The sequence below is a fragment of the Rhinatrema bivittatum genome, chromosome 2, assembly GCF_901001135.1.
Source record: "Rhinatrema bivittatum chromosome 2, aRhiBiv1.1, whole genome shotgun sequence".
NCBI classification, from domain to species: Eukaryota; Metazoa; Chordata; class Amphibia; order Gymnophiona; family Rhinatrematidae; genus Rhinatrema; species Rhinatrema bivittatum.
This window is the reverse complement of record NC_042616.1, coordinates 11,055,266-11,079,014: the sequence shown is the minus strand read 5'-3', so window position 1 is coordinate 11,079,014 and position 23,749 is coordinate 11,055,266. Positions and strand designations below refer to the sequence as shown.

The following is a 23,749-nucleotide window of genomic DNA, read 5'->3' as shown; positions in this document are numbered from 1 at the left end:
ATATCCTGGACCTCAAGGCGGTCAACCGTTACCTGACAATTCCTCGCTTCCACATGGAAACCCTACGCTCGGTAATAAGGGCAATGCAACCGGGAGAGTTTCTTACCTGCACCCCAGACGTTCACCAAGATCATAGTGGTGGTGGCAGCAACACTGAGGAAGGAAGGAATCCGAGTGCACCCTTATCTAGACGATTGGCTGATCAGAGCGAAATCCCCAGAGGAAAGCCACCGGGCAACGAACAGAGTCAAAACTCTACTGGAGAGCATCGGGTGGGTGGTCAACACAAACAAGAGCTGCCTGCAGCCTTCCCAATCTCTGAATACTTGGGAGTCCGGTTCGACACCAAACAAGACAAGGTCATCCTGACACCGACAAGGAGATCAAAACTGATGACCCAGTTACGAACCCTGTTGAGCGAACTTCGCCCCACAGCATGGATTTACCTACAAGTTCTCGGCCTCATGGCATCCACACTGGAAGTAGAGCTCACATGAGACCCCTACGACGCTTATTACTATCACGATGGAATCCACTGTCCCAGAACTACACCGTACGGCTTCAGCTCCCAGACAGAGTTCGGGCCCAACTACGATGGTGGCTTCAAGAAGCCCATCTGAGCCAAGGAACAAGACTATCCTACCCACCCTGGATCCTACGCACCACAGATGCCAGCCTACAAGGATGGGGAAGCACACTGCCAGGAGCTAACCGCCCAAGGGCAATGGAACGAAGATGAGTCGGGATGGAACATCAATCGCCTAGAAGCCGGGACAATCAGACTAGACTGCCTAAGGTTCGGTCACAGACTCCGAGGCAAAGCGATAAGAGTAATGTCGGACACCGCCACAACAGTGGCCTACATCAACTGTCAGGGAGGAACCAGAAGCCAACAGGTGTCTCTGGAAATAGACCACCTAAAATCATGGGCGGAAGTGAATCTTCAAGAGATCTTGGCCGTCAGCATTGCCGGGAAAGACAATGTCGTGGCGGGCTACTGCAGCAGAGAAAGTCTAGATCCAGGAGAATGGAAACTGTCATCCACAGCATTCCAATTGATAGAAAACAGTTGGGGAACACCAACCATGTATCTCCTGGCAAACCGGTCCAACACCCAAGTACCCAGTTTCTTCAGCCGCAGGTGGGAACCCCAGTCCCAGGGAATCAATACCCTGGTACAGACCTGGCCACAGGAGACTCTGTTATATGCCTTCCCACCATGGCCCCTATTGGGCGCGATCATCCACAAGATAGAACACCACAGGGGACCAGTCCTTCTAGTGGCCCCGGACTGGCTAAGAAGACACAGACATGCGAAGACTGCTGGCAGGGAACCCCCTGCTGCTACCTCCACACAGAGACCTGCTTAAACAGGGACCGATCCTCCATGAGGATCCAGCTCCATTCTCTCTTACGGTCTGGCCATTGAGAGGACTCACCTAAGGAGGAGAGGATACTTGGGGGCAGTAATTGACACCCTACTCCGAGCACACAAGTTCTCCACATCCCTAACATACATAAGGATTTGGAGAGTATTCAAAGCCTGGTGCGGGGACCACGACATCATACGCTCAGTCAAAATTCCTGCGATTTTGGCCACCAGCGCCGATCGCGCAGGCCTGACTTCCTCCCAGCCATCCTGATGGGAGACTTCAACCTTCACGTGGACGTTCAACCTCGCTCCACTAACTGCAAAACCCTTCTCTCCTCACTCAGCCACATGGGTTTCAGACAAATAGTCAACGATCCCACCCACAAAGCAGGTCACACGTTAGACCTCATTTTCATAAATGAAGGAATATCGCCCCATACCAATCCAACATGCGTTCCAGTCCCATGGACGGACCACCGAATCATATCCACGGCGCTAGAGATCATGGAACACCCTCCTCAAGCAACACATGTAACCTCAGTCTCCGTCAGAAAACCTTGCACCGGAGAACTCCTCAGCTCGCATCTATCCAAAGAACTAGTTTACCTGGACCTCTCGGACGTCAACACTGCCACGACTTCGTGGATCAACATTACCAACAGAGTGGCAGATCAAGTGTGCCCCATGACCTCGAAAACTCTCCATCCAGACAAGGACAACAGGAAACCCTGGTTCACCCCCGAGTTGAAGTCACTCAAACAGGAGCTCAGATGTAAGGAACACAGTTGGCGCAAAACTCCTTCCACTACAACACTCTTGGCTTATAAATCCTGCCTAAACTCATACAGAAATGTCATCAACAACCAAGAAAGAATTCTTCTCTAAAAAGATCCACCACTTTATCTTTGACTCAAGAGCTCTGTTTTCCTATGTATCAGCCCTCACAAAACCAACTACGCCCCTCATACCAGACGCACAAGCTTCCAACAAAGCCAATGATATGGCGGTCTACTTTGAGAACAAAATCACCACCCTCCTCGCACCCCTCAAGGGACCTTCTTCTCAACCAATCAACTCATCCACCTCCAGCCCCCAAAGCTCGCACGCAACCCCCCAGCAACATATCTCAACCACAGCTTCACTTGCCACCCTCGAGCCGACATCAGCTTTAGAAATAGAAAACATCCTCAAGAAGATGAAGCCCTCGTCCCACCCATTAGACCACATCCCATCAAATCTGCTGTTTTCCATTCCTAACATCATCGCCAAACCTATAGCAGACATCATAAATTGCTCACTGTCACAAGGCCAAGTCCCTGACCAATTCAAGCTTGCAATGCTCAAGCCGCTCCTCAAAAAACCTAACCTACCACCCACAGACCTAGCCAACTTCAGACTCATTGCTAACCTTCCAATGATCGCCAAAATCATGGAAAAGGTTGTAAACAGACAACTATCCGATTTCTTAGAAGAAAACGACATTCTCACCTCAAACCAATTCGGATTCCGTAAGTCACTGAACACCGAATCACTATTAGCCTCGCTCTCTGACACCATTCTCCTCAATCTGGAAAAAGGTCAACCTTTCCTTCTCGCACTTCTGGATCTCTCCTCAGCGTTTGACACCGTGAACCACTCATGCCTCCTTCAGTGTCTAGCAGACATAGGCATCACAGGATTGGCGCTCAATTGGTTCAAATCCTTCCTTGAAAACAGGTTCTACAAGGTTAGGATTAACAACAAAGAATCACCCTATCAGTTCTAAGCTGGGGGTACCCCAAGGATCATCCCTTTCACCTACACTATTCAATATTTATCTCCTTCCACTCTGCCATCTACTAACCAACCTCAAGCTAACACACTTCCTATACGCGGATGACATACAGATCCTCATCCAGATAGCTGAATCCCTCCACAAAACATGGTCTTATTGGAATAGCTGCCTCACATCAATCAACAACCTGCTCACCAGCCTCAACCTCGTTCTAAATACCAACAAAACCGAAATCCTTATAATAGCCCCAGACAACTGCCCCCAGCTCAACCCTCCTATTTCTTCCTAACTCTCCTTCACATCAATCGACCACACTCCGCAAGTGAGAGACCTTGGTGTGCTACTAGACAACCAACTCAACTTTAGCAAGTTTGTAAACAACACCACCAAAGAATGCTTCTTCAAATTGCAAGTATTAAAAAAATTAAAACCACTTCTACACTTCCGAGATTTCCGTCTGGTACTACAAGCTATCATCCTCCCGAAACTGGATTATTGCAATTCACTCCTGCTGGACCTGCCCGCTAGCACCATCAAACCACTTCAGATGGTCCAGAATGCAACGGCCAGAATCCTCACTAACACCAAAAAAAGGGAACACATCACCCCATCCTCCAGAATCTTCACTGGCTGCCTATTAAATTCAGGATACACTTCAAAGCCCTCATGATGATTCACAAGGATCTACACAACATCTCCCCCCTCAACCTATCTTTCCAACTGCAGCAGCACATTTCTAAGAGACCGATCAGAAGTGCATACCAGAACATGCTTCACACCCAGCCGGCTAAAGCCTCCCTGAGGAAACGAGCTCTGTCCACTGCAGGTCCCACTCTTTGGAACTCGCTCCCACCGGACCTCCGCCAAGAACCGTGCATTTTGACATTCAAAAAGAAGCTAAAGACTTGGCTATTCACCCAAGCCTTCCGTGAGAGCTAAGATCGGATGAAGCGATAGACGGTATCTATCCCACTGTACATATGTTGTTTAGTTTGTACTATGTTGCAGTTAATCATGCTTTTTGATTGTCTCCTTGTAAATTCTCTGTCAACCTGTTCCAATGTATTCCGCCCCTGAGGTGACAGTTCAGTTCTATGCAAACCGGTGCGATATGTATTGTATACAGGAACATCGGTATATAAAAATTAAAAATAAATAAATACCCTTGTTCAATTACATACACACGGTTAATGAGACTCCAACATTGCTCTAGGCTTCAAAAGCAAGAGGAAATGTGGAAGAAAAAAAAAAGGATTTGCATTCACAAAAAAGCAAGGTGTAGCTTGCTTGTTATGGTGGTTACTTCCCCAAAACCAAATAAGCCGATACTTTACTTTCAATGCATATCCAGCATAGCTCTCTGCTTCAACGGCAGGGGGAATGTGGAAAAGAGGATCTGTATATGGACAACAACCAACAAGGTCTGAATTGCATAGTCTGGGTGGACAAAGGCATGGGTGTAGCCTGCTTATTGCGGCGGTTACTACCCCTAATTAAGCTAGATATTCACTTGGATGCAGTTCCAGCACTGCTCTCTACATTAATGGTGGGGTGGAAGGGAAATAGAACTAAAAGGTACTAAAAGCCAAGCGTAACAAGTATGAGATTAAAAAAAAAGGAAAGAGGGCATAGCTTGCTGGGCAGACTGGATGGGCCGTTTGGTCTTCTGCCGTCATTTCTATGTTTCTGTGTTTCTATGTAATTTTATTTATTTAACAGCTTTTCTATACTGATATTAAAGTACACATCATGTCGGTTTACATAATAGCAAAAGGTGTAAATTACAAATAACAGGGAAGGGGGGGATGGGACAACTGAAAGAAGGTTCAAAAAACAGCGAACCTGACAAACTAAGTGAAAGGAGAGAAGCAGGATAGAGGTAACATGATTAACAAGTTTGAGAAGTATAAAAGTTATACAAGAGTATTTGATTTACAATATTTACAAATGGAACTGAAAAGATTACATGGTCTAGAAGGTTGGATTACACTGATTAAGGGTTTAGCAAAGGGATGGGGCAGGGCAGAAATGTCAAAAGGGATTAATCCGGAAAGGCCTGGTGAAAAAGCCAGGTCTGTAGCAGTTTTCGGAATTTATAAGGGCATTGTTCCAGGCGAAGGTAGGGAGGAAGAGAGTTCCAAAGGGTGGGGCCTGCAATGGAGAGGGCACGGGTCCTTGTTGCTGAGAGTCGGGCTTTCTTGAGTGAGGGGACTTGTAGGGTGCACTTAAGGTTCATTCTGGTGGGGCGGGCGGATTGAGCAGGTTGGAGAGGTTCATTGAGCCATAGGGAGTTGTGATTGTAGATAGTTTTATGTATGATGGTGATGGTTTTGAACAGGATTCGGGAGGGGATGGGGAGCCAGTGTAGGTCCTTGAGGATGGGGGTTATATGGTCTGATTTACGTGTGTTACTGATTATCCTAGCTGCTGCATTTTGAAGTATCTGGAGAGGTCTGATGGTGGAGAAGGGGAGGCCAAGGTACAATGAGTTGCAATAATCCAACTTTGACGTTAGGGTAGCTTGGATAACAGTTTTGAGATCATGGGTATGGAGTTAGGGGCTTGAGCTTTTTTATGACCATAAGCTTATAAAAACCTCCTTTTATGACGGAGTTGATGTGGCTCTTGAGGCTCAGATGAGGGTCAATTAGTACACCTAAGTTTCGTACAGCAGGTTGTGCACTGAGGGAGGTGGTCACGGGGTCATTAGATGGGGTCAGCATAAGGGTCTGATGGTTGTGGATGAGGAGGAGCTCAGTTTTTGTAGAATTGAGGGTGAGTTGAAGGGAGGTGAGCAGTGTGTTAATGGAGGCAAGGCATTTCTCCCAGAAGGATATGGTGGCAGATAGGGATTCACGGATAGGGATGATGATTTGGACATCGTCTGCATAGATGTAGAATCTGAGTCCGAGATCAGAAAGATGATGGCAGAGAGGGAGGAGGTATATGTTAAATAGGGTGGAGGAGAGGGAGGAGCCTTGGGGTACTCCTTGAGATAGGGTGAAAAGGGAAGATTCTGATGGGCCAAGTTTTACAGAGAAGCGTCTGTTGGTGAGGTAGGATCTGAACCACAGGAGGGCGGTGCCAGAGATTCCAATGTCGATTAAGCGGGAGATGAGCAGTTCGTGGCTTATCGTGTCGAAAGCCGCTGAAATGTCGAGGAAAGCGATGAGAAAATTATGACCTTGGTCGAGGCCAGTGAGGAGGAAATCTGTGAGCGATAGTAGGAGGGTTTCAGTACTTAGGTTTTTGCGAAAGCCGAATTGAGAGGCGTGGAGTAAGTTATTGTCGTCTAGGTATTCCATGAGCTGGGCATTTACTACCTTCTCCATGATTTTTGAAATGAGAGGGAGGTTGGAGATAGGACGATAGTTGGCAGGGTCTTTGGGGTCAAGAGAAGGCTTCTTTATGAGGGGTTTGACTATAGCATGTTTGAGGGGATCTGGGATTGAGCCGGTGGACAGGGAGCAGTTAATAATATTTGCTAGGGGTTGGGCAATGGTAGTGGGGATGGAGAGTAGTGTTTTCGTGGGTATAGTGTCAGAGGGGTGGGATGCAGGCTTGGATTTTTTGAGAATTGCCTCAATTTCCTTAGATGAGGTCAATGGTGTTGAGTGAATTTTTCAGGGAGGAAGGGTTGTGGATGGGCTTAGGAGGGAGGGGCATGTTTGTAGCTGTAGGGGGAAACCTGAGGAGTATGCTAGTTATTTTGTTGTGGAAGAAACGGGCGAGTTCTTCACATTTTGTGCTAGTTTCTTCCTCAGCGATGAAAGGGGTGGGGGGGTTGGTGAGTGTAGTGACATAGTAGAAAAGGGCTTTCGGATTGAAAGTGTACTGGTGGATTTTGGAGGCGTAGTAGTCTCGTTTGGTATTTTGAATGGCTAGGCAGTAGGTGTGGAGGTAGGATTTGTAGGAATTGGAGTGCTGAAAGGTAGGGTTTTTGCGCCAAGCTCTTTCTTTGAGCCTAAGGTTGTGCTTCATTTGATGGAGTTCCTTTGTGTACCAGGGTTTGTTGTTGGAGGGAGCGGTACATTGCTTACGGGTGATGATGGGGCATAGCTTATCGGCAATGTCTTGAGTAATACTGATCCAAGAGCTGAGTGCAGTATCTGGGGATGAACAGTCAAGGTTGTCCATGGATTCCGAGAGAACAGAGGTGAGCTCTTCAGTATTGCAGGTTTTGCGGTAGGAGAAGGAGATGTTATTTTGTGGGTGGTTACAGGGGTTATAGGCATTGAGGGTGATCCGGGTCTCGATAAGTGCATGATCAGACCATGGTACAGGGGTACATATTTTATTTTATTATTTATTATTATTTTTGTTGTACCGAGTTTCATGATAGGCATCACATCAACCCGGTTTACAAATAACAATGTGTGTAAAGTATAGCGTAACGTAATAAATATTTCCAATACAACTGTGAACTTTAAATACAGAGAGTCAATTAAAAGGTGTGAGAAAGTTACAATAAAACAGGGAAAATTAACTTGGAACTGGAAGATGGGAGAGGTTAAACAATGCAATATTTACATTTCATACAATTAAAGTAATAGTGTAGCAGAGTAAATAAATAAGTCTATTTGAATGAATGTGACGGTACATAAATATGAGCGGTATTATAAATAACCAAGAGAATAAATATGACACAGTAGTGCATGGTGATGATATGGTAAAAACTCAAATGGTAGTAATGAGTGAAAGTTTGTGATAGGTGGATTCTTATTTGGATCCAGATATTACATAGGAGTTTGTGTTGATGAGTGCGTTTTATTCAAGGCTTGGAAATGCTTTTTTGAAAAGCCAAGTTTTTAGTCTTTTCCTAAATGTTAGTGCGCATGGCTCCTGTCTCAGATCAGGTGGTATAGAGTTCCACAGAACTGGACCTGCTGTAGAGAAGGCTCTGAGACTCAAGGATTTATGTTGATAGGTTTTGGCATTTGGAATTTGGAGTGACTCTTTGTAGTATTCCCTGATAGGTCTGGCGGAAGTGTATTTTTTAAATGGTATTTGTAGATCGAGTTGCGTGTGTTGGTTGATGGTTTTGTATATGATGTTGATGGATTTGTACATGATTCTATAGTGGATTGGTAGCCAATGGAGTTTTTGGAGGATAGGGGAGATGTGGTCCATTTTCCTGGAATTTGTAAGGACTCTGGCTGCGGAGTTCTGAACCATTTGTAGGGTTTTGGTATAAGAAGCTGGGAGGCCTAATAGTAAAGAGTTGCAATAATCTAGTTTGGAAAAAATTATTGCTTGCAAGATTGTTCTAAAGTCCATAGCGTGGAAAAGTGGTTTGATTCTTTTCAGAATATGTAATTTGTAGAAGCAATTTTTGGTGGTTTGGTTAATGAATGTTTTAAGGTTGAGACGATTGTCTAAGATAGCTCCTAGATCTCTTACATGGGTAGTTTGAAGGAGTGCGGTTGGTTTTGGAAGTGTGTTATTGTTTTCCGGTGATATGAGCAGGAATTCCGTTTTTGAAGCGTTAAGTACGAGGTTTAGGTTGGTGAGGAGAAGTTTAATTTCTAATAAGCAACTGTCCCAGTGTTCCATTGTTTTTGAGATTGTTTCTTTTATGGGAATCACGATCTGTACGTCGTCTGCGAAAAGGAAGTGTTTCAGGTTTAATTCTGTAAGAAGTTGACATAGTGGTAACAGGTAGACATTAAAGAGCGTGGGTGAAAGTGATGAACCTTGCGGCACCCCTCTGTTAGAAGGGTGGTATTGGGATTCTTTATTGTGAATTTTGACTCTATATCCTCTGTTTTCTAGGAATGTTTTGAACCAGTTTAGTGTAGCACCTGTCAATCCAATGTTTGCCAGTTGTTTTAGAAGTACGGCGTGATTGACTGTGTCGAAGGCCGCCGAGAAGTCAAGGAGGATTAGTAAAAATGTTTGGCCTTTATCAATTCCAGAAATGAGGAAGTCCGTGAGAGAGAGTAGTAGGGTTTCGGTGCTTGCAGCTTTGCGAAAACCATATTGGTTTGGGGACAGAATACTGTGGTCCTCTAAATAGTTGGATAGTTGGGTGTTTACCAATTTTTCCATGATTTTAGCTATGAATGGGAGGTTGGAAATCGGGCGGAAGTTATTGGGATCACAAGCATTTAGATTTGGTTTTTTTAGCAGTGGCTTGATTGAGGCTGTTTTTAGGTCATCTGGGTAGATCCCATGTGATAGGGAGCAATTTATGATTTCTGCCAGTGTATGGGTGGCAGTGGGGTCTGGATACAAGTGTATGGGTGGCAGGCCCCTTAGTCGTGCTCCTTTGGCGCGCGACGCCGGCAGGGAAGCAGGGCTTTAACTTGCCTGCAAGCCCGGATGATGACGCGGCAGGGGCGGTCCAATGCCGCGTGGTGATCGGCTGGGAGGTCTCGCAGGTCGAGGGGGCTCCGGGGCTCCGATGGGTCTGCGCCGGCCGTGCGGGAGCCCCTCAGCCTGTTCGGGAGGTCGAGTGGCGAAAGAGGAAGTGCCGGCAGGGAAGCAGGGCTTTAACTTGCCTGCAAGCCCGGATGATGACGCGGCAGGGGCGGTCCAATGCCGCGTGGTGATCGGCTGGGAGGTCTCGCAGGTCGAGGGGGCTCCGGGACCCCGATGGGTCTGCGCCGGCCGCGCGGGAGCCCTCAGCCTGTTCGGGAGGTCAAGCGGCGAAAGAGGAAGTGCCGGCAGGGAAGCAGGGCTTTAACTTGCCTGCAGCCCCGGATGATGACGCGGCAGGGGCGATCCGATGCCACGTGGTGATCGGCTGGGAGGTCTCGCAGGTCGAGGGCGCTCCGGGGCTCTATGTAAGAGGGAAATTAACAGTATGAGGGCCAATGTTATCTTACAATTATCTCAGATTTTGATTCAGGAATTCTATTTCACATTCTATGATGAATTTTATAAGCAAATTAAGGGTATCCCTATGGGGTCCCCGGTGGCCCCTTCTGTGGCCTGCCTTTATATAGCGGCCTTTGAGGAACAATACATTTACCCTGCCCCAAGTTTTGAAAAAGTTATTGTTTGGAAGAGATTTATTGATCTTTTCTGGGTGTGGTGTGGTAGTGATGAACAGCTTGTGTATTTACCAATTGGATCAATTCATTGGATGAAAATCTGGTATTTACAGTGCAATCAAGTAGAAGGTGTGTGACTTTTTTGGACATGGTGGTCCGCTGGGTGGGGGATGTCTTTGAAACTACTGTTTTTGTAAAACCTACAGACAAAAATTCAATTCTTCATTTTGGTAGCTTCCATCCGAGGAGACTAAGTGAAAGCATTCCTATCAGTCAGTTTCTGTGTTACCGTAGAGTTTGTTCCACTACATCTGAATACAGGTTAAAAGCTCAGGAACTCAGTTTGAAATTTAAACAGAGAGGGTACCCTAAGGGGTGTGTTAAGAGAGCATTTAAAAGGGAATTATTTGCTAATCGAGACAATCTTTTACTTAAATCGCAGCGATCCAAGTTGGATAGAACTGTATGTTGTATTTCCTATTCATCCAGAAGTAGCGATATTAAGGAAATCATTTTGAAGTACTGGCCCATGGTGAGTCAGGTCCCAGGTTGTAGTGAGAAGCCTGTATTTGCATTTAAGAAAGGAAGAAATTTGAGCTCTCTAGTATCGGGGCGTTATTATTCCCCCCCAAAATGTATACAGGGCATATGAGTGTCAAGGTTGCTCTGTGTGTGATAACAGGTTGAATATCCGGACATTTTGCGGACGATGTCCAAATACTTATTCCTATCACCAAATCCTTGCAAGAAACTCTTCACTTTTGGAATTCATGCTTCCTCTCCATATCCAATCTCCTTGCTGATCTCTGTCTAGTTCTGAATACCAACAAAACAGAATACCTCCTAATCACCCAAGAAGGCAACTATCAACTCTCCAACACTTATCCTTCGGCACCACCTCCTCTATCTACCCAGGTCAGAAACCTAGGAGTCACTATGGATAACCTACTGAATTACAAAAGTTTTATCAGTAACACAGTGAAAGAATGCTTCTTCAAACTCCAGGTTCTAAAAAGACTCAGACCTTTATTGTACCCCCAGGATTTCAGATCAGTTCTGCAAGCAATCATATTTTCTAAAATTGATTACTGCAACTCCCTTTTACTTGGTCTCCCAGATATCTCTCTAAAACCGCTACAAATGCTCCAAAATGCCACTGCCAGGATCTTAACTAAAGCAAAAAAAAGGGACCACATAACACCAATATTAAAAAATCTACATTGGCTCCCTATAAAATACAGAATCACCCACAAAACCCTTTCATCCATCCATAAATCCATTTGCAAAGCCTCATACCTAGACCTCAGGATCCCATTCCAGTTACATACTTCCTCCCGTCCACTGAGAACTGCGCAAAAAGGTTCTCTGAAAACCCCTCCACTCAAAATTTCGTCAAACAAAAGAGCCTTCTCCACTGCAGGTCCGATCCACTGGAACTCTCTACCATCGGATCTCAGGCTTGAACAATGCCCCCTCACTTTTAAAAAAAAGACTTAAAACTTGGCTGTTCTCTCAAGCCTACGATTGAGCACTATTCTCAAATCGCTCCTCCAGGTCTATGCCATATAATACCTCTTGCTCGACATCTAAACAATTAATTTTCCAATCCCTCCTATCTATTTTGCAGATACCTTATTCATAATTGATTTTAATCGCCTGTATATAACATTTCTATTACTACTGTTGTTTTTAATGTTATTTATTATTAGTATTTATTCAATTTTCTCCAAGTTCCTGTTCCATGTAAGACACACATGTTAAGTCACCCCAATGTTATATGTAAACCGAAATGATTAGCAACATTGTTGCTAGAACTTCGGTATATAAAAAATGTTAAATAAATAAATAAATAAATACATTTTGATATTTTGAGGATAAAGACCCCTTATGAAATTAGGGGCACCTTTTCTTGTATTTCAGTTAAAGTTATTTATGCAGTGGTATGCCCATGTAAACTTGTGTATATTGGGCACACCAAACGTAGAGTCCAGAAGCGGATTATTGAACATAAAAGTAACCTGCGGATTGCTAAAGAGGGAGCTCCGCTAGTTGGACATTGGAGAGAAGCCAACCATGTGGTGGTTGATGTCAGGTTTTTTGCCATTTCCTGTTTGAGGGAAGGTTTTGAGGGGAATGTAACGCGGATGTTATGGCGATTGGAGCAGCAATTTATTTTTTGGTGGCGTACTTACCAACCATGGGGGTTGAATGTTGGGGTAGAATGGGAGGCATTTTATTGAAATAGTTGGGATGATATCCATCGAGCGCTGTGAAATCCTTTCAGGATTCATTGAGGGATTGAATGGATTTCTTTGGGGGTGTGGATGTGGATATGCGCAGTGTGTGTGGAGATGTATTGTCAGTGAGTGTTGTTCGCGTTCTCCAGCGTAATGACATTTAGTGCATCTGATGGGCGTGGTCATCGGGTAGTGCGCATGTGGGGGGGTGTTGTGCGTTATTGGTGGTTTTATGGGTTTATGAGAGTGAATATGTTTAGAGCGTCTTATAGGCGTGGCCATTGGGTTAGTCGCAGGTGAGTGGTGGTTGGATTTAGGGTTAATGCAGGTAGGTCTCAGGTGAGAAGTATGGAATTTGATTTGTGTGTGGAGGATATCGATTGGTTCTGATATCTTTCAAATACCCGGTGGGATATTTGGTTTGTTGGTGAAGGAGTCGTAAGATGTATTGATGGTAGAGATATCGGCGGCTGGTGAGCGGGAATTAATCTGATGTGGAGGCAGTTTTTTGTCCCGAGGGTTATCAACTAGTGAATATTTTCAACGTGTGAGTATGAATTGAATTAAGATGTTTCCTGTAGGATATTGGGTTAATATTATATATAATGGTTGGTTTGTATTTCTGAAAGGAATTGTTTAACAGCTCCCTGGTAGCTGAGATGTTCGGCAGTATATGAAACATTTAGTGCCCTGGAATCGTTTTATGTGAGGTGTGTAGCCCGTTTATTAAAGTTTGAGCTTGATTAAGGAATGTGATGGAGATTGTATAGTGGCGGGACTGAGTGGTTGTGTCAACAGTTTTTTTTCTATATGTTTTAGTGGATATTGAGAAAGCTAGCAAATGAATGGTGTGGACATGTCACTGGGACTGTTTAATTAAGTAAGTTGGTTTTAGAGGTGGGATATATTATGAGGTATTAATTGGTGTATGGATATTATCTGGTAGGGATGTTACTTGATCTCTTATGTATGTTCTAGGTGTTCGCCTATGAGTGAGGTTAATATCGTGATATTCAGGAGTTGGTTAGAGCTCCCCTGACGAAGCCCTGAGTGGGTGAAACAAGGCACCGTGTTGGGGTGAACATTATCAAAGAGCCAAAGAAGGGGTGAATATCCTTAAAGAAAGCAGAACCCTTTTGTATTTGAAACAGATATACGGGTATCTTTTAGAAGTTATAGGATTAGGTTTTCATGAATGTGTATGAGGTATGTATGGGGTAATGGGTTAGGACATGTCCAGAAGTTTTTAAATAAAAATGTGTGTAATCATTATGTAATGATTACATTGACATATCCACTCTAGATTTGACTGGTATGCATTAAGTTAATGCGTTTGCAATAAATTCTGTGATGATCATTTGGGTATGAAATGTATCTAATGATATTTTTGTAATAAGTATATATGATGTTTACAATGGGAGAAGAGCAATAAACTAAATACTACATTTTGTAAAATATATGATGTATGTGGTTAAAAAGCTTTTTTTGAAAAAAAATGTTTTGGTGATAATTGTACACAGTGGGTTGAAACTTGTGGGGTTGATATTAAGGTTATAGTTTTTCATGATTCTCATTATGATGTATAATTGGTAATATAATTAGGGGATCTAATATTTTCTCTCTTGGTTTGGTACCATAGAAGGTCTCCAGCTATAGCCAATTCAACCAGTTCAAATGAATCAAGTTAACCATGTTATAAAGCTAATCAAGTTATTAAAATAGTCAGTCATACATATATCCACAATGCTTTTCGAGAATAATACTGAGGATCTGCACTTCCTGCAGGGGTATATGTACTAGGGGCTGACGTCAGATTGAAATCTGATCCGTCTCCAACTGCTATCAGGAGTACACTATACCCATTGGTCCTGAGTCCATCTGTCTACACTAAGGAGAACAAAATTATCAGGTAAGTGATTTCTCCATTGTAACCCACTTAGTATGGCAGGTCCACTATAAGCAGATAATAAATGTTTTAAAATAAATCAGTAGTAGATAAGCCCAGAGGAACTAGACCCACAGGAAAACGCTGGAGATCTCACAGGAGGGACCTGTGAGATCTCCAGCGTTCCTGAATTACAACAGCTTTATTGCTGCTCGGATAAAACTATCACATCATTAGTAGCATGGGTAGGTAGGATCCCAACTCCTGTGTTAAACGATCATCACTGGCTCCCTGTGCAGAGTCGTTCTTAGGTGAAACTGATGGTGATATTCAGAAATAAAGGGCTTGATATCTTCTAGGATAGGAGGTTATGAGCCACTGATATCATTGAGGACTGAAGGGACAGGACTGCTTCTGTTCCCTCTGCTTGTGAGTACTGATTGCTTCTAACTTGTAAGGGAGCCTTTTCTTCCTCATAATCTTTTATGTCGAAAGCTTCTCGAGTGTGATTTAAAAGTATTCAGAAAGGATTTGAAAACTTTGTGTAAAGATGTTTTTAGTTTATCCATTTTGTGTTATGTTGTTTTATTTGTGATTGAATGATCGTGTATCTTTGTAATCCACCCTGAACAATTGCGTTGGAGGAGGCGGGGTATGAGTTTTATAAATATATAATTAAATTAAATAAATCCTACACAGTATGGGTTTATTTTACACAGGAGTTGTCATAGGCCTCTCCTTAAGCTTCTGCTAAGTCATAGAATTCTCTAATATCAGAGATCCCATGCAGTCATTGTGTAATCCTTCAAAAAGTCGGATCCCCAGGTCATTGATAGCATTCCGTTCCATTGTCACTGACACATGATTAATTCCTTTTGTTTTTTCATATGCAGCAGACAATGAGGTCATACAGGAAGAGAAGAGGGAGGAGAATCGAGAAGAACACCCTATACTACTGAGATTTACACCAAGACAATCAGGAAATATCTGTGAGAATCTTTCCCAGTGCACAGAGGGGAGAGACACTAGCCAAAATAATCAGGAATTGGAGAAGAAGGAGCAAGACCCTGCAGGAGACTCACAGGATGGAGTCACTGCATGTGAGAGAATTGCCAGGGAGGTCATTGACTTCCCTGCGCACCAGACACACTCGAGAGCAGAGAGACCCTTCCAAAGTAATAACAGTGATCAAATGACTTCTGACCTCCACCAGAGAGAAGAGGAGAAAGGGAAGAAATCCTTTCACTGTGACACCTGTGGGAAAACCTTTGGTAGGAAATGTCATTTTGTATTGCACCAGAAAACCCACAGAGGAGTGAGACCTTTTCCATGCTCTCAGTATGGGAAATGTTTCAAACAGAAGGTAACCCTGCAGTTACATCAAAGAATCGACACTGAAGAGAACACTTTCACTTGTATTGAATGCAAGAAAAACTTCTCATGCAGGGAATCCTTAGTAGTACACCAAAGAACACACACAGGACAGAGACCCATTCATTGCTCTCAAGAGGGGGAATCTTCCAACTCTGAGTTTTCTTTATTAAATCACCAGAAAATGGAGGCAGAAGAGAGAACATTTTCATGTTTTGAACATGGAGAAAACATCATTCAAAAGCAAAACCTGTTAATAAATCAAAAAACAAAGAGAGAAGAAGAATTATTCATGAATACTGATAGTTACAGAAACTTCAATCAGAAAGAAAATGTCACAGGGCAACTAAAATTCCAACCAGGAGAGAAAGCAATTTCAAGCAATGAATGCAATAAAAGCTTATTTGAGGGGAAAGTCTTTTCAGGAGATGGAAAAAAACATACTAGTGAGAGACCATTGTCTTGCGTTCAGGCTGAAAAATATTTCAGTAGGAAGGCAGATGCCCCACCACAGAAGAAAAACCCCATAGTAGAAAATCAGTTCATATGTATTGAATGTGGTAAACACTTCAGGCAGAAGAGTAAACTCTTAATCCACCAGAGAATCCACACTGGCGTTAAACCATTTCCATGCTCGGAATGTGATAAAAGCTTTAAAAGAAAAGGTGAACTCGCAGTTCATCAGAGAATCCACACGGGAGATAAGCCGTTTACATGTAGTGAGTGTGGTAAAAGTTTCAGTCGGATTGGTAGCTTCAAATGCCATCAGAGAATCCATACAGGAGAGAAACCATTTACATGTAGTGAGTGTGGTAAAGGTTTTAGTCAGAAACATTACTTCACATGCCACCAGAGAATCCACACTGGAGTCAAACCATTTGCATGCTCGGAGTGTGATAAAAGCTTTAAAAGAAAATGTGAACTCAAAGTTCATCAGAGAATCCATACAGGAGAGAAACCATTTACATGTAATGAGTGTGGTAAAAGTTTCAGTTGGAAAGCACCCTTCAAATACCACCAGAGAATGCACACAGGAGAGAAACCATTTAAATGTAACGAATGTGGTAAAAGTTTCAGCAAAAAAGGGAACTTCAAATGCCATCAGAGAATCCATACAGGAGAGAAACTATTTACATGTAGTGAATGTGGTGAAGGTTTCAATCGGATTAGTAGCTTCAAATGCCACCAGAGAATTCACACCGGAGAGAAACCATTTACATGTAGTGAGTGTGGTAAAAGTTTTAGTCAGAAAAGTTACTTCACATGCCACCAGAGAATCCATACTGGAGTCAGACCATTTCCATGCTCAGAGTGTGATAAATCTTTTAAAAGAAAAGGTGAACTCAAAGTTCATCAGAGAATCCATACAGGAGAGAAACCATTTACATGTAGTGAGTGTGGTAAAAGTTTCCGTTGGAAAGCACCCTTCAAATACCACCAGAGAATGCACACAGGAGAGAAACCATTTACATGCAGTGAATGTGGTAAAAGTTTCAGCAAAAAAGGTATCTTCAAATGCCATCAGAGAATCCATACAAGAGAGAAACCATTTATATGTACTGAGTGTGGTAAAGATTTCAGGTGGAAAGGAAGCTTGAAATGCCACCAGAGCATCCACACTGGAGTCAAGTCATTTACAACTCTTCATCCACCTTGCTTTGCACCTTACTCCGTATTTACAAACCCACCCGACACTTAAGATCACTTACTCAAAATCTCTTAGACATTCCATCACCACGACAGGCTAGATTAGACATCACCAGGAAAAGAGCTTTTTCAGTAGCAGGACCATCTCTCTGGAACTCTTTACCCAACCCTCTTCGTTTAATATCAAATCCTCATCATTTCAAAAAGGCTCTAAAAACATTTTTTTTCAACAAGCATTTAACACCCCCACTAAGCATCTCCCCGATCAAAAATGAAGCTTCATCTCCTAAATTTCTCTCTCTCATCAGACACATATTACCTCAACCTCTCTCCCCTACCATTCCATCTGTGTTCTTTCTAGGACATTACAATTCGATAAGTTGCTACCACCCCCCTCCATCCCTTTTTACCCTCCCTCCTCTTCACCCATGGCATGTTACCATTATTATTATTTTTTAATTAATAATTTGTTTTAGCTAGCATTTATCTAGCCACTTAGTTAAAATTTATGTATTTTAAGTTTATTTTAGTTATATTTTATTTTTACTTTATTTTAACATGTTGTAAACCGTTTTGATAAAATTTTATTTTAAAAAGCGGTATATAAATACTTTTAAATAAATAAATAAATAAATTTAATGTTTGGGTACTTGCCAGGTACTTGTATCACAGATTACCCACTGTTGGAAACAGGATGCTGGGCTTGATGGACCCTTGGTCTGACACAGTTTGGCATGTTTTATGTTCATATGTAGTGAATGTAGTAAAAATTTCAGCGAGGTAGGATCCTTCAAATGCCATGAGAGAATCCATATTGGAGTCAGAACATTTACATGTAATGAGTGTGATAAATGTTTGTCAGAAGATATCTCTCATATGCCACCAGAGAATCCATTCTAGAGTCAAACCATTTTCATGCTCTGAGTGTGATAAAAGCTTTAGTACAAAAGGAGAACTCAAAAACCACCAGACAATCCACCCAGGGGAGAAACCATTTATTTGTATTGAATGTCGTAAAAGTTTCAGTACGATAGGAACCTTCAGATACCACAGAGAATACACACACATGAGAAAATTGATTTATGTGTAATGAGTGTGGTAAAAGTTTGAATCAGAAGACCTATCTCATATGGCATGAGAGAATCTATAGTGGAGTGAAACAGTCATTTTACTTTGTGAGATAAAAGCTTTAGAACAAAGGAAGAATTTGCAAGCCACAAGAGAAACTACACAGGAGTCAAATGCAATTCATGCACTCTCCTATAGATTTTGGAATTGTACAAGTCTTGATGAAGATATTAAAGAGTTGGATGCATAAAAACATAGAAATGACGGCAGAAGGAAGACCAAACGGCCCATCCAGTCTGCCCAGCAAGTTTCGCACTTTTTTTTTTCTCATACTTATCTGTTACTCTTGGCTCTTAGTAACCTTTTGGTTCTATTTCCCTTCCACCCCCACCATTAATGTAGAGAGCAGTGTTGGAGCTGCATCTAAGTGAAATATCTAGCTTAATTAGTTAGGGGTAGTAACAGCCGCAATAAGCAAGCTACACCCATGCTTATTTGTTTACCCAGACTATGTAATTCAGTCCTTGTTGGTTGTTGTCTGTATATAGATCCACTTTTCTTCATTCCCCCTGCCGTTGAAGCAGAGACCTATGCTGGATATGCGTGAAGATGCAAGAACAATAAAACCTCTCCATACTCATCAAGTAATCTATCAATGTATGCTGAGATTGTGCGTTCCAACAGCTGAAGGTGGTGTGGGCCTTACAGATGCAAATACTCAACCAGTGCTGAAGTATGACAGTGAATGGCCAAAATTGGTCTCCATCCTTAAGCTTGGACAACTGTTACCATGAGTGGAAGGAATAAGTGAGACTCTATCAATCCATGAAGGGAAAGGAGCAATAGAATGTACAAAAAATAGAAATGCAGATTCTGTAAAACAGAACTAGAAATGGTTACACAGCTTGCTGCTGGAGGTCGGGTGCTGATGTGAGAAGGCCTGGATACAGAAAAACATAAGGTGGCCCAGCTTATCCTCTGGAAATTACAACATCGCTGTACCAGGAAAACACTGGGATCATGATCCTGAGAAAAAAGCAGATATTGCGGTAAAGGAAAAAAACACTGCTGATAGAGGTGTCAGTAGCAAGTGTGCTCTCTGTGGACTCAGAGACCAAGAAAATCTATCTATTATATCTATTATAAAACCTGTGTTCTCTGCAACATTATCTCTAATTTCATAGTTTCTGTTCTAGGAAATGCTCTGCTTACCATTTGTTTCTTGTAATACCTTTTTAATTCTAATTTTATAGTTAATGTTCCATGTAAAGGCTCTGCCTACCTTTTTGAGTTAAATGTACACCGATACGATGTGCAAACGGTTGTCGGTATATAAAAAACATTAAATAAATAAATAAATAAAATGTGGCATAAGGCAAACAGAACTAGTCCAGATGTATTGGGTGCCTGAAAAGGCACAGCTGGAGATGTTGCCTGTGCATACAACATCTTATGAATTCCAGAAGGAGACTCTTTGGCACAATGCAAGTATTATGAAGGGCAGTAGCAGTGAATGTGAGAGATTGAGATCTTATTCCCCAAACCCTGACTTACCATTTGTCTGTACTGAATGTAACCTTAAAAAGGCACCAAGTGCTCCATTCACATCTGAGGGACAGAAAATAATGGAACAGAGCGACTCTTGGTGTAAGGGAATTTCCTTACACTTGGTAATCCTTGCTCAGTACTTTCACTTGGTATAAAATCTAGAGCAGTGGTTCCCAATCTCATGTCCCCGAGACCATCCCAGGGGGTCCTCCAGAAGGAATAGAAGAAAGTTTAGCCAGATAGAAAATGAATGGGCTGCTGCCACAGGCTAGGAGAATGATAGTGAGATCTATTATGGCCCTGAAACCTTCACCCCACACTGCAGGCTATAATGGGTCGGAGTGGAGGAGTAGCCTAGTGGTTAGAGCAGGGTTCGAGTCCCACTGTTGCTCCTTGTGACCTTGGGCAAGTCACTTTACCCTCCATTAAACTTAGATTGTAAGCTCTCTGGGGAAAATGAAAAACCTACAGTACCTGAATGTAATCCACTTTGAAATGCTGAAAAAAGTGCAAAAAGCAGAATATAAATAAAATAAATGGGTCGATTTTCAGAGAATGTAAGTTTCAAACCATTTATGTGGTTAAACACCTGCTTAGCCATGTGGAAAGGCCTTTGAAAATTGCTTTTCCCTGCCATTGAGTATAAAAGTACCTGCACTCTGCACAGCTCACATACTTGTACCTTCAAGGGGGACAAAGGAGAAGGGCTAGGCCAGGGAGAGGAAGTACATGCAGAGATTAAAATTTTGAACAAAAGTACTGGCTTTCCCTGCGCGGGCAGTTTTCCTCTGAAAATGACAATGCAGGGCTGCGGGTACCAGTGCTGATTTTCTGCCAGGCTGTCCCAATTTGCCAGCCTGGGACTGTTTTGAACTCGCTTCCTTTTCCCCCTTGCAGATGAAAGGCCCTCAACCTTCCATGATGAGAGCAATTTTTAAATAGCCTTGGAAATTTCCCTCCCTATGTATTCCATTTAGATCAAAGTTTTATAGATTATGATTGATTCTGGAATGCAGATCATTATTTCTGTTACCGCAGGCAAACATTACAGAGAAATGGGAGGGGGGGGGGAAGGAGGTCCATGAAAGTTTGTGAAGGTGCAGAGGGGTCCGTGTTCCCTGAAAGGTTGGGACCCCCTGATCTAGACCAAATGTCAGCAAGGCCACTATTACTGTTTAAGAATGAGAAAACAGATTTATGAGAGACAGATGAATGCACGCATCGCCCTGGATAGAAAGATCCTCGGCGCAGGAGGTAATGATGGTGGCAGTGACAGTGCAGGATCTTCAGGTGCAGGTCACATCCCTGCCACAGTTATAGGCCCTGGGGAAAGCTGCTCAGGGACCCACTGAATCAGGAAATAGTCCTCAGAAGTTAATGACAATGAACAGAGGCTGGGATGGAGACACACAGCTCCCTGAGGCTGAGCAGGAGATGGGTAGAGATAGCTAGACACTTGTTTTATTAGGTATATGTTTATTTTATTTGATGTTTTGTTTTAATTATTTTGTTTGGTTTTTTTAATTTCCTAGCGTGTAGCAGATGGACTGAAAACAAGTGGGTATAGTGTGCTCATGCTAGCAGTTTTAGACGGATCTGACGTCAGCACGGGTACATATACCCCCACAGGAAGTGAAGCACTTCAGTAATTTCCGTCTCCAAAGCAGTTTGGAGCTCCCACACGCTCGCTGAGCGTGTTTCCAAATTCTAACTTCTAAATTTCATCGAACAAACTTACTGAAGACAAGCCCCGCACTCCTGCGGTGATACCAGTCGGTCCCTCACCCAGTTGAGTTTCCCGAGCTGACTTCCGTGGTCCCTCGGAGGTACGAGCTTCGGTCCGGTGGCCGGGTCGCGGCAGGGACCTAGCCCCCGAGTGAGAAGGGCTCGGGCATGGCATAGAGGCAGCCTCGGTCCCGGCGTGGACTTGGCCCCCGAGCGAGACGTGTTCGGGCGCGGCCTAGAGGCAGCGGGTGCACTTCCTAGAGCGGCGGTGAAGGTACTTTCCCCTCTCCCCCCACAGCCGGAGACCGCCTGGGTTCCAGCCGGGAAGCGCCGAAGACAAGGTAAGGCGTACATCTTCACTGTGGTCTCCGAGGAAGTGCGGACTGGCTGGGCCTGCTTGCGAGGACAGCGCGCTGAAGAAATCGCCATTTTGTCTTGCTTGCGCATACTGCGATAGGCACCCATTGCTGTACGCGCGCTGCGATAGGCGCCCGTTGCTGTACGCGCGCTGTGATAGGCGCTCGCTCCTAGGCGCATGTTGTTTAGGCACGCATTGCTTAGGCGCACCTTTGTAAGACGCCGGTTCATAGGCGCACGTTTATAAGACGCCCGCTCATAGGCGCACGTTGCTTAGGCGCGCCTTTGTAAGACGCCGGTTCATAGGCGCACGTTTCTAAGACGCCTGCTCAATAGGCGCACATTGCTTAGGCGCATATGATAAGACGCCCGCTCATAGGCGCACGTTGCTAAGATGCCCGCTTAATAGGCGCATAATCCAGCTGAGGTGGTAATACGGCAGCCATGGAGCAGCAGGGAGCTCAGGCATCCACGGAGCCGGCGCCTCCTGACTCGGACATGCGAACTCTAAGTCTCTGCTCCGCATGCAACCTCAGAGCCACCCAGAGCGAGGACATGGACTCCCTATGTGCCCAATGGGAGGAGGCCATGGGAGTTCCGGGCCAGAGCAGGTCCCAGCCCAGCGGTTCCTCAGGGAACACTCCAGACTTGGCAAGCAGCAGCCAGCAACCAGGCACTTCGTCAGGCCTGGTGCCCATACGTCCAGATCTGGTCTCCTTTTCCTGGGTGGAGTTCTTCCAAGGGCTCCACACCTTTGTGCAGAGGCAGTCTGCCCCGCCAGTGGGTCCTCCTGTTCCGGTAGACCCGGGCCCTAGGCCTTCGAAACCTCGGCCCCTTCCCTCCCCGCCCGGCAGCCCCGGCTTTGGGGATCCAGATAGTCCCGGGGAGGGAGAGGAATTCCCCGAGGAGGGTGTCCTTCCCTCGGGGACGGCTCCATATCGGACCATGAGACACTTCTTTCAGAAGGAGGATCTTCCAGGCTTGGTGTCCCAATGCCTTTCAGAACTGGTCATTCCGGCCCAAAGCGCCCCAGGGGACCCGCAGATGAACCCTCTGCTGGAGGGTCTGCGCCAGACGGCCCACCATTTTCCTCTCTTACAGGCAGCACAGCAGCTGATTGAATTGGAATGGAAAGCGCCGGAGGCCTCTTTCCAAGGGGGTCGGGCCCTGTCGGGCATATACCCTCTGGACCTGACGGCTAAGGAGCTTCTGGCGTGCCCCAAAGTAGACGCCATTGTTAGCGCCATTGTGAAGCGCACCACCATTCCAGTTGAAGGGGGAGCGGCCCTCAAGGATGCCCATGACCGACGCATGGACACCATTTTGAAGCAGGCTTTTGAGATGGCAGCTATGTCTTTACGAATTGCGACTTGCTGCACTGTGGTTACACGTTCCTGTTTGTCACAGGCCGTACCAACACCCCTGGGGAAGACATGGAGTCCGCTCTCGCATACCTCACTGATGCAGCCTCCGACCTCATCCGTACGGCTGCCAAGGGAGTGTCCTCCTCGGTGGCGGCCCGGAGGCAGCTATGGCTATGCAATTGGGCGGCCGACGCTTCCTCCAAGTCCCGCCTCACAAGAATGCCCTTTAAGGGGTCCCTACTGTTCGGCAACGACCTCGAACAATTGGCTAGGACATGGGGTACCTCTCCATTACCCCGTCTACCAGAGGACAGGCCTAGGAGGAGCCAGCGTACTTTCTCAAGGACACCTAGAGGTGGCAGCTCTCAGCGCTTCCACCCTTATAGGACTCGCTCCCAAGCATCTC

At 44.4% G+C, this 23,749-nt stretch overlaps 1 protein-coding gene across 1 annotated transcript in view; it reads left to right on the top strand.

Annotated features, from left to right (window-relative positions):
• LOC115086099 (zinc finger protein 420-like) overlaps positions 1–17,810 on the top strand; it is a 35,835-nt gene extending 18,025 nt beyond the window's left edge. The window contains exon 4 of the mRNA XM_029592628.1: positions 15,157–17,810. Within this exon, the coding sequence (XP_029448488.1) occupies positions 15,157–17,333 (2,177 nt within the window). The 3' untranslated portion in view covers positions 17,334–17,810. The remainder of the gene's footprint in view (positions 1–15,156) is intronic.
• The last annotated feature ends 5,939 nt before the right edge of the window (positions 17,811–23,749 follow it).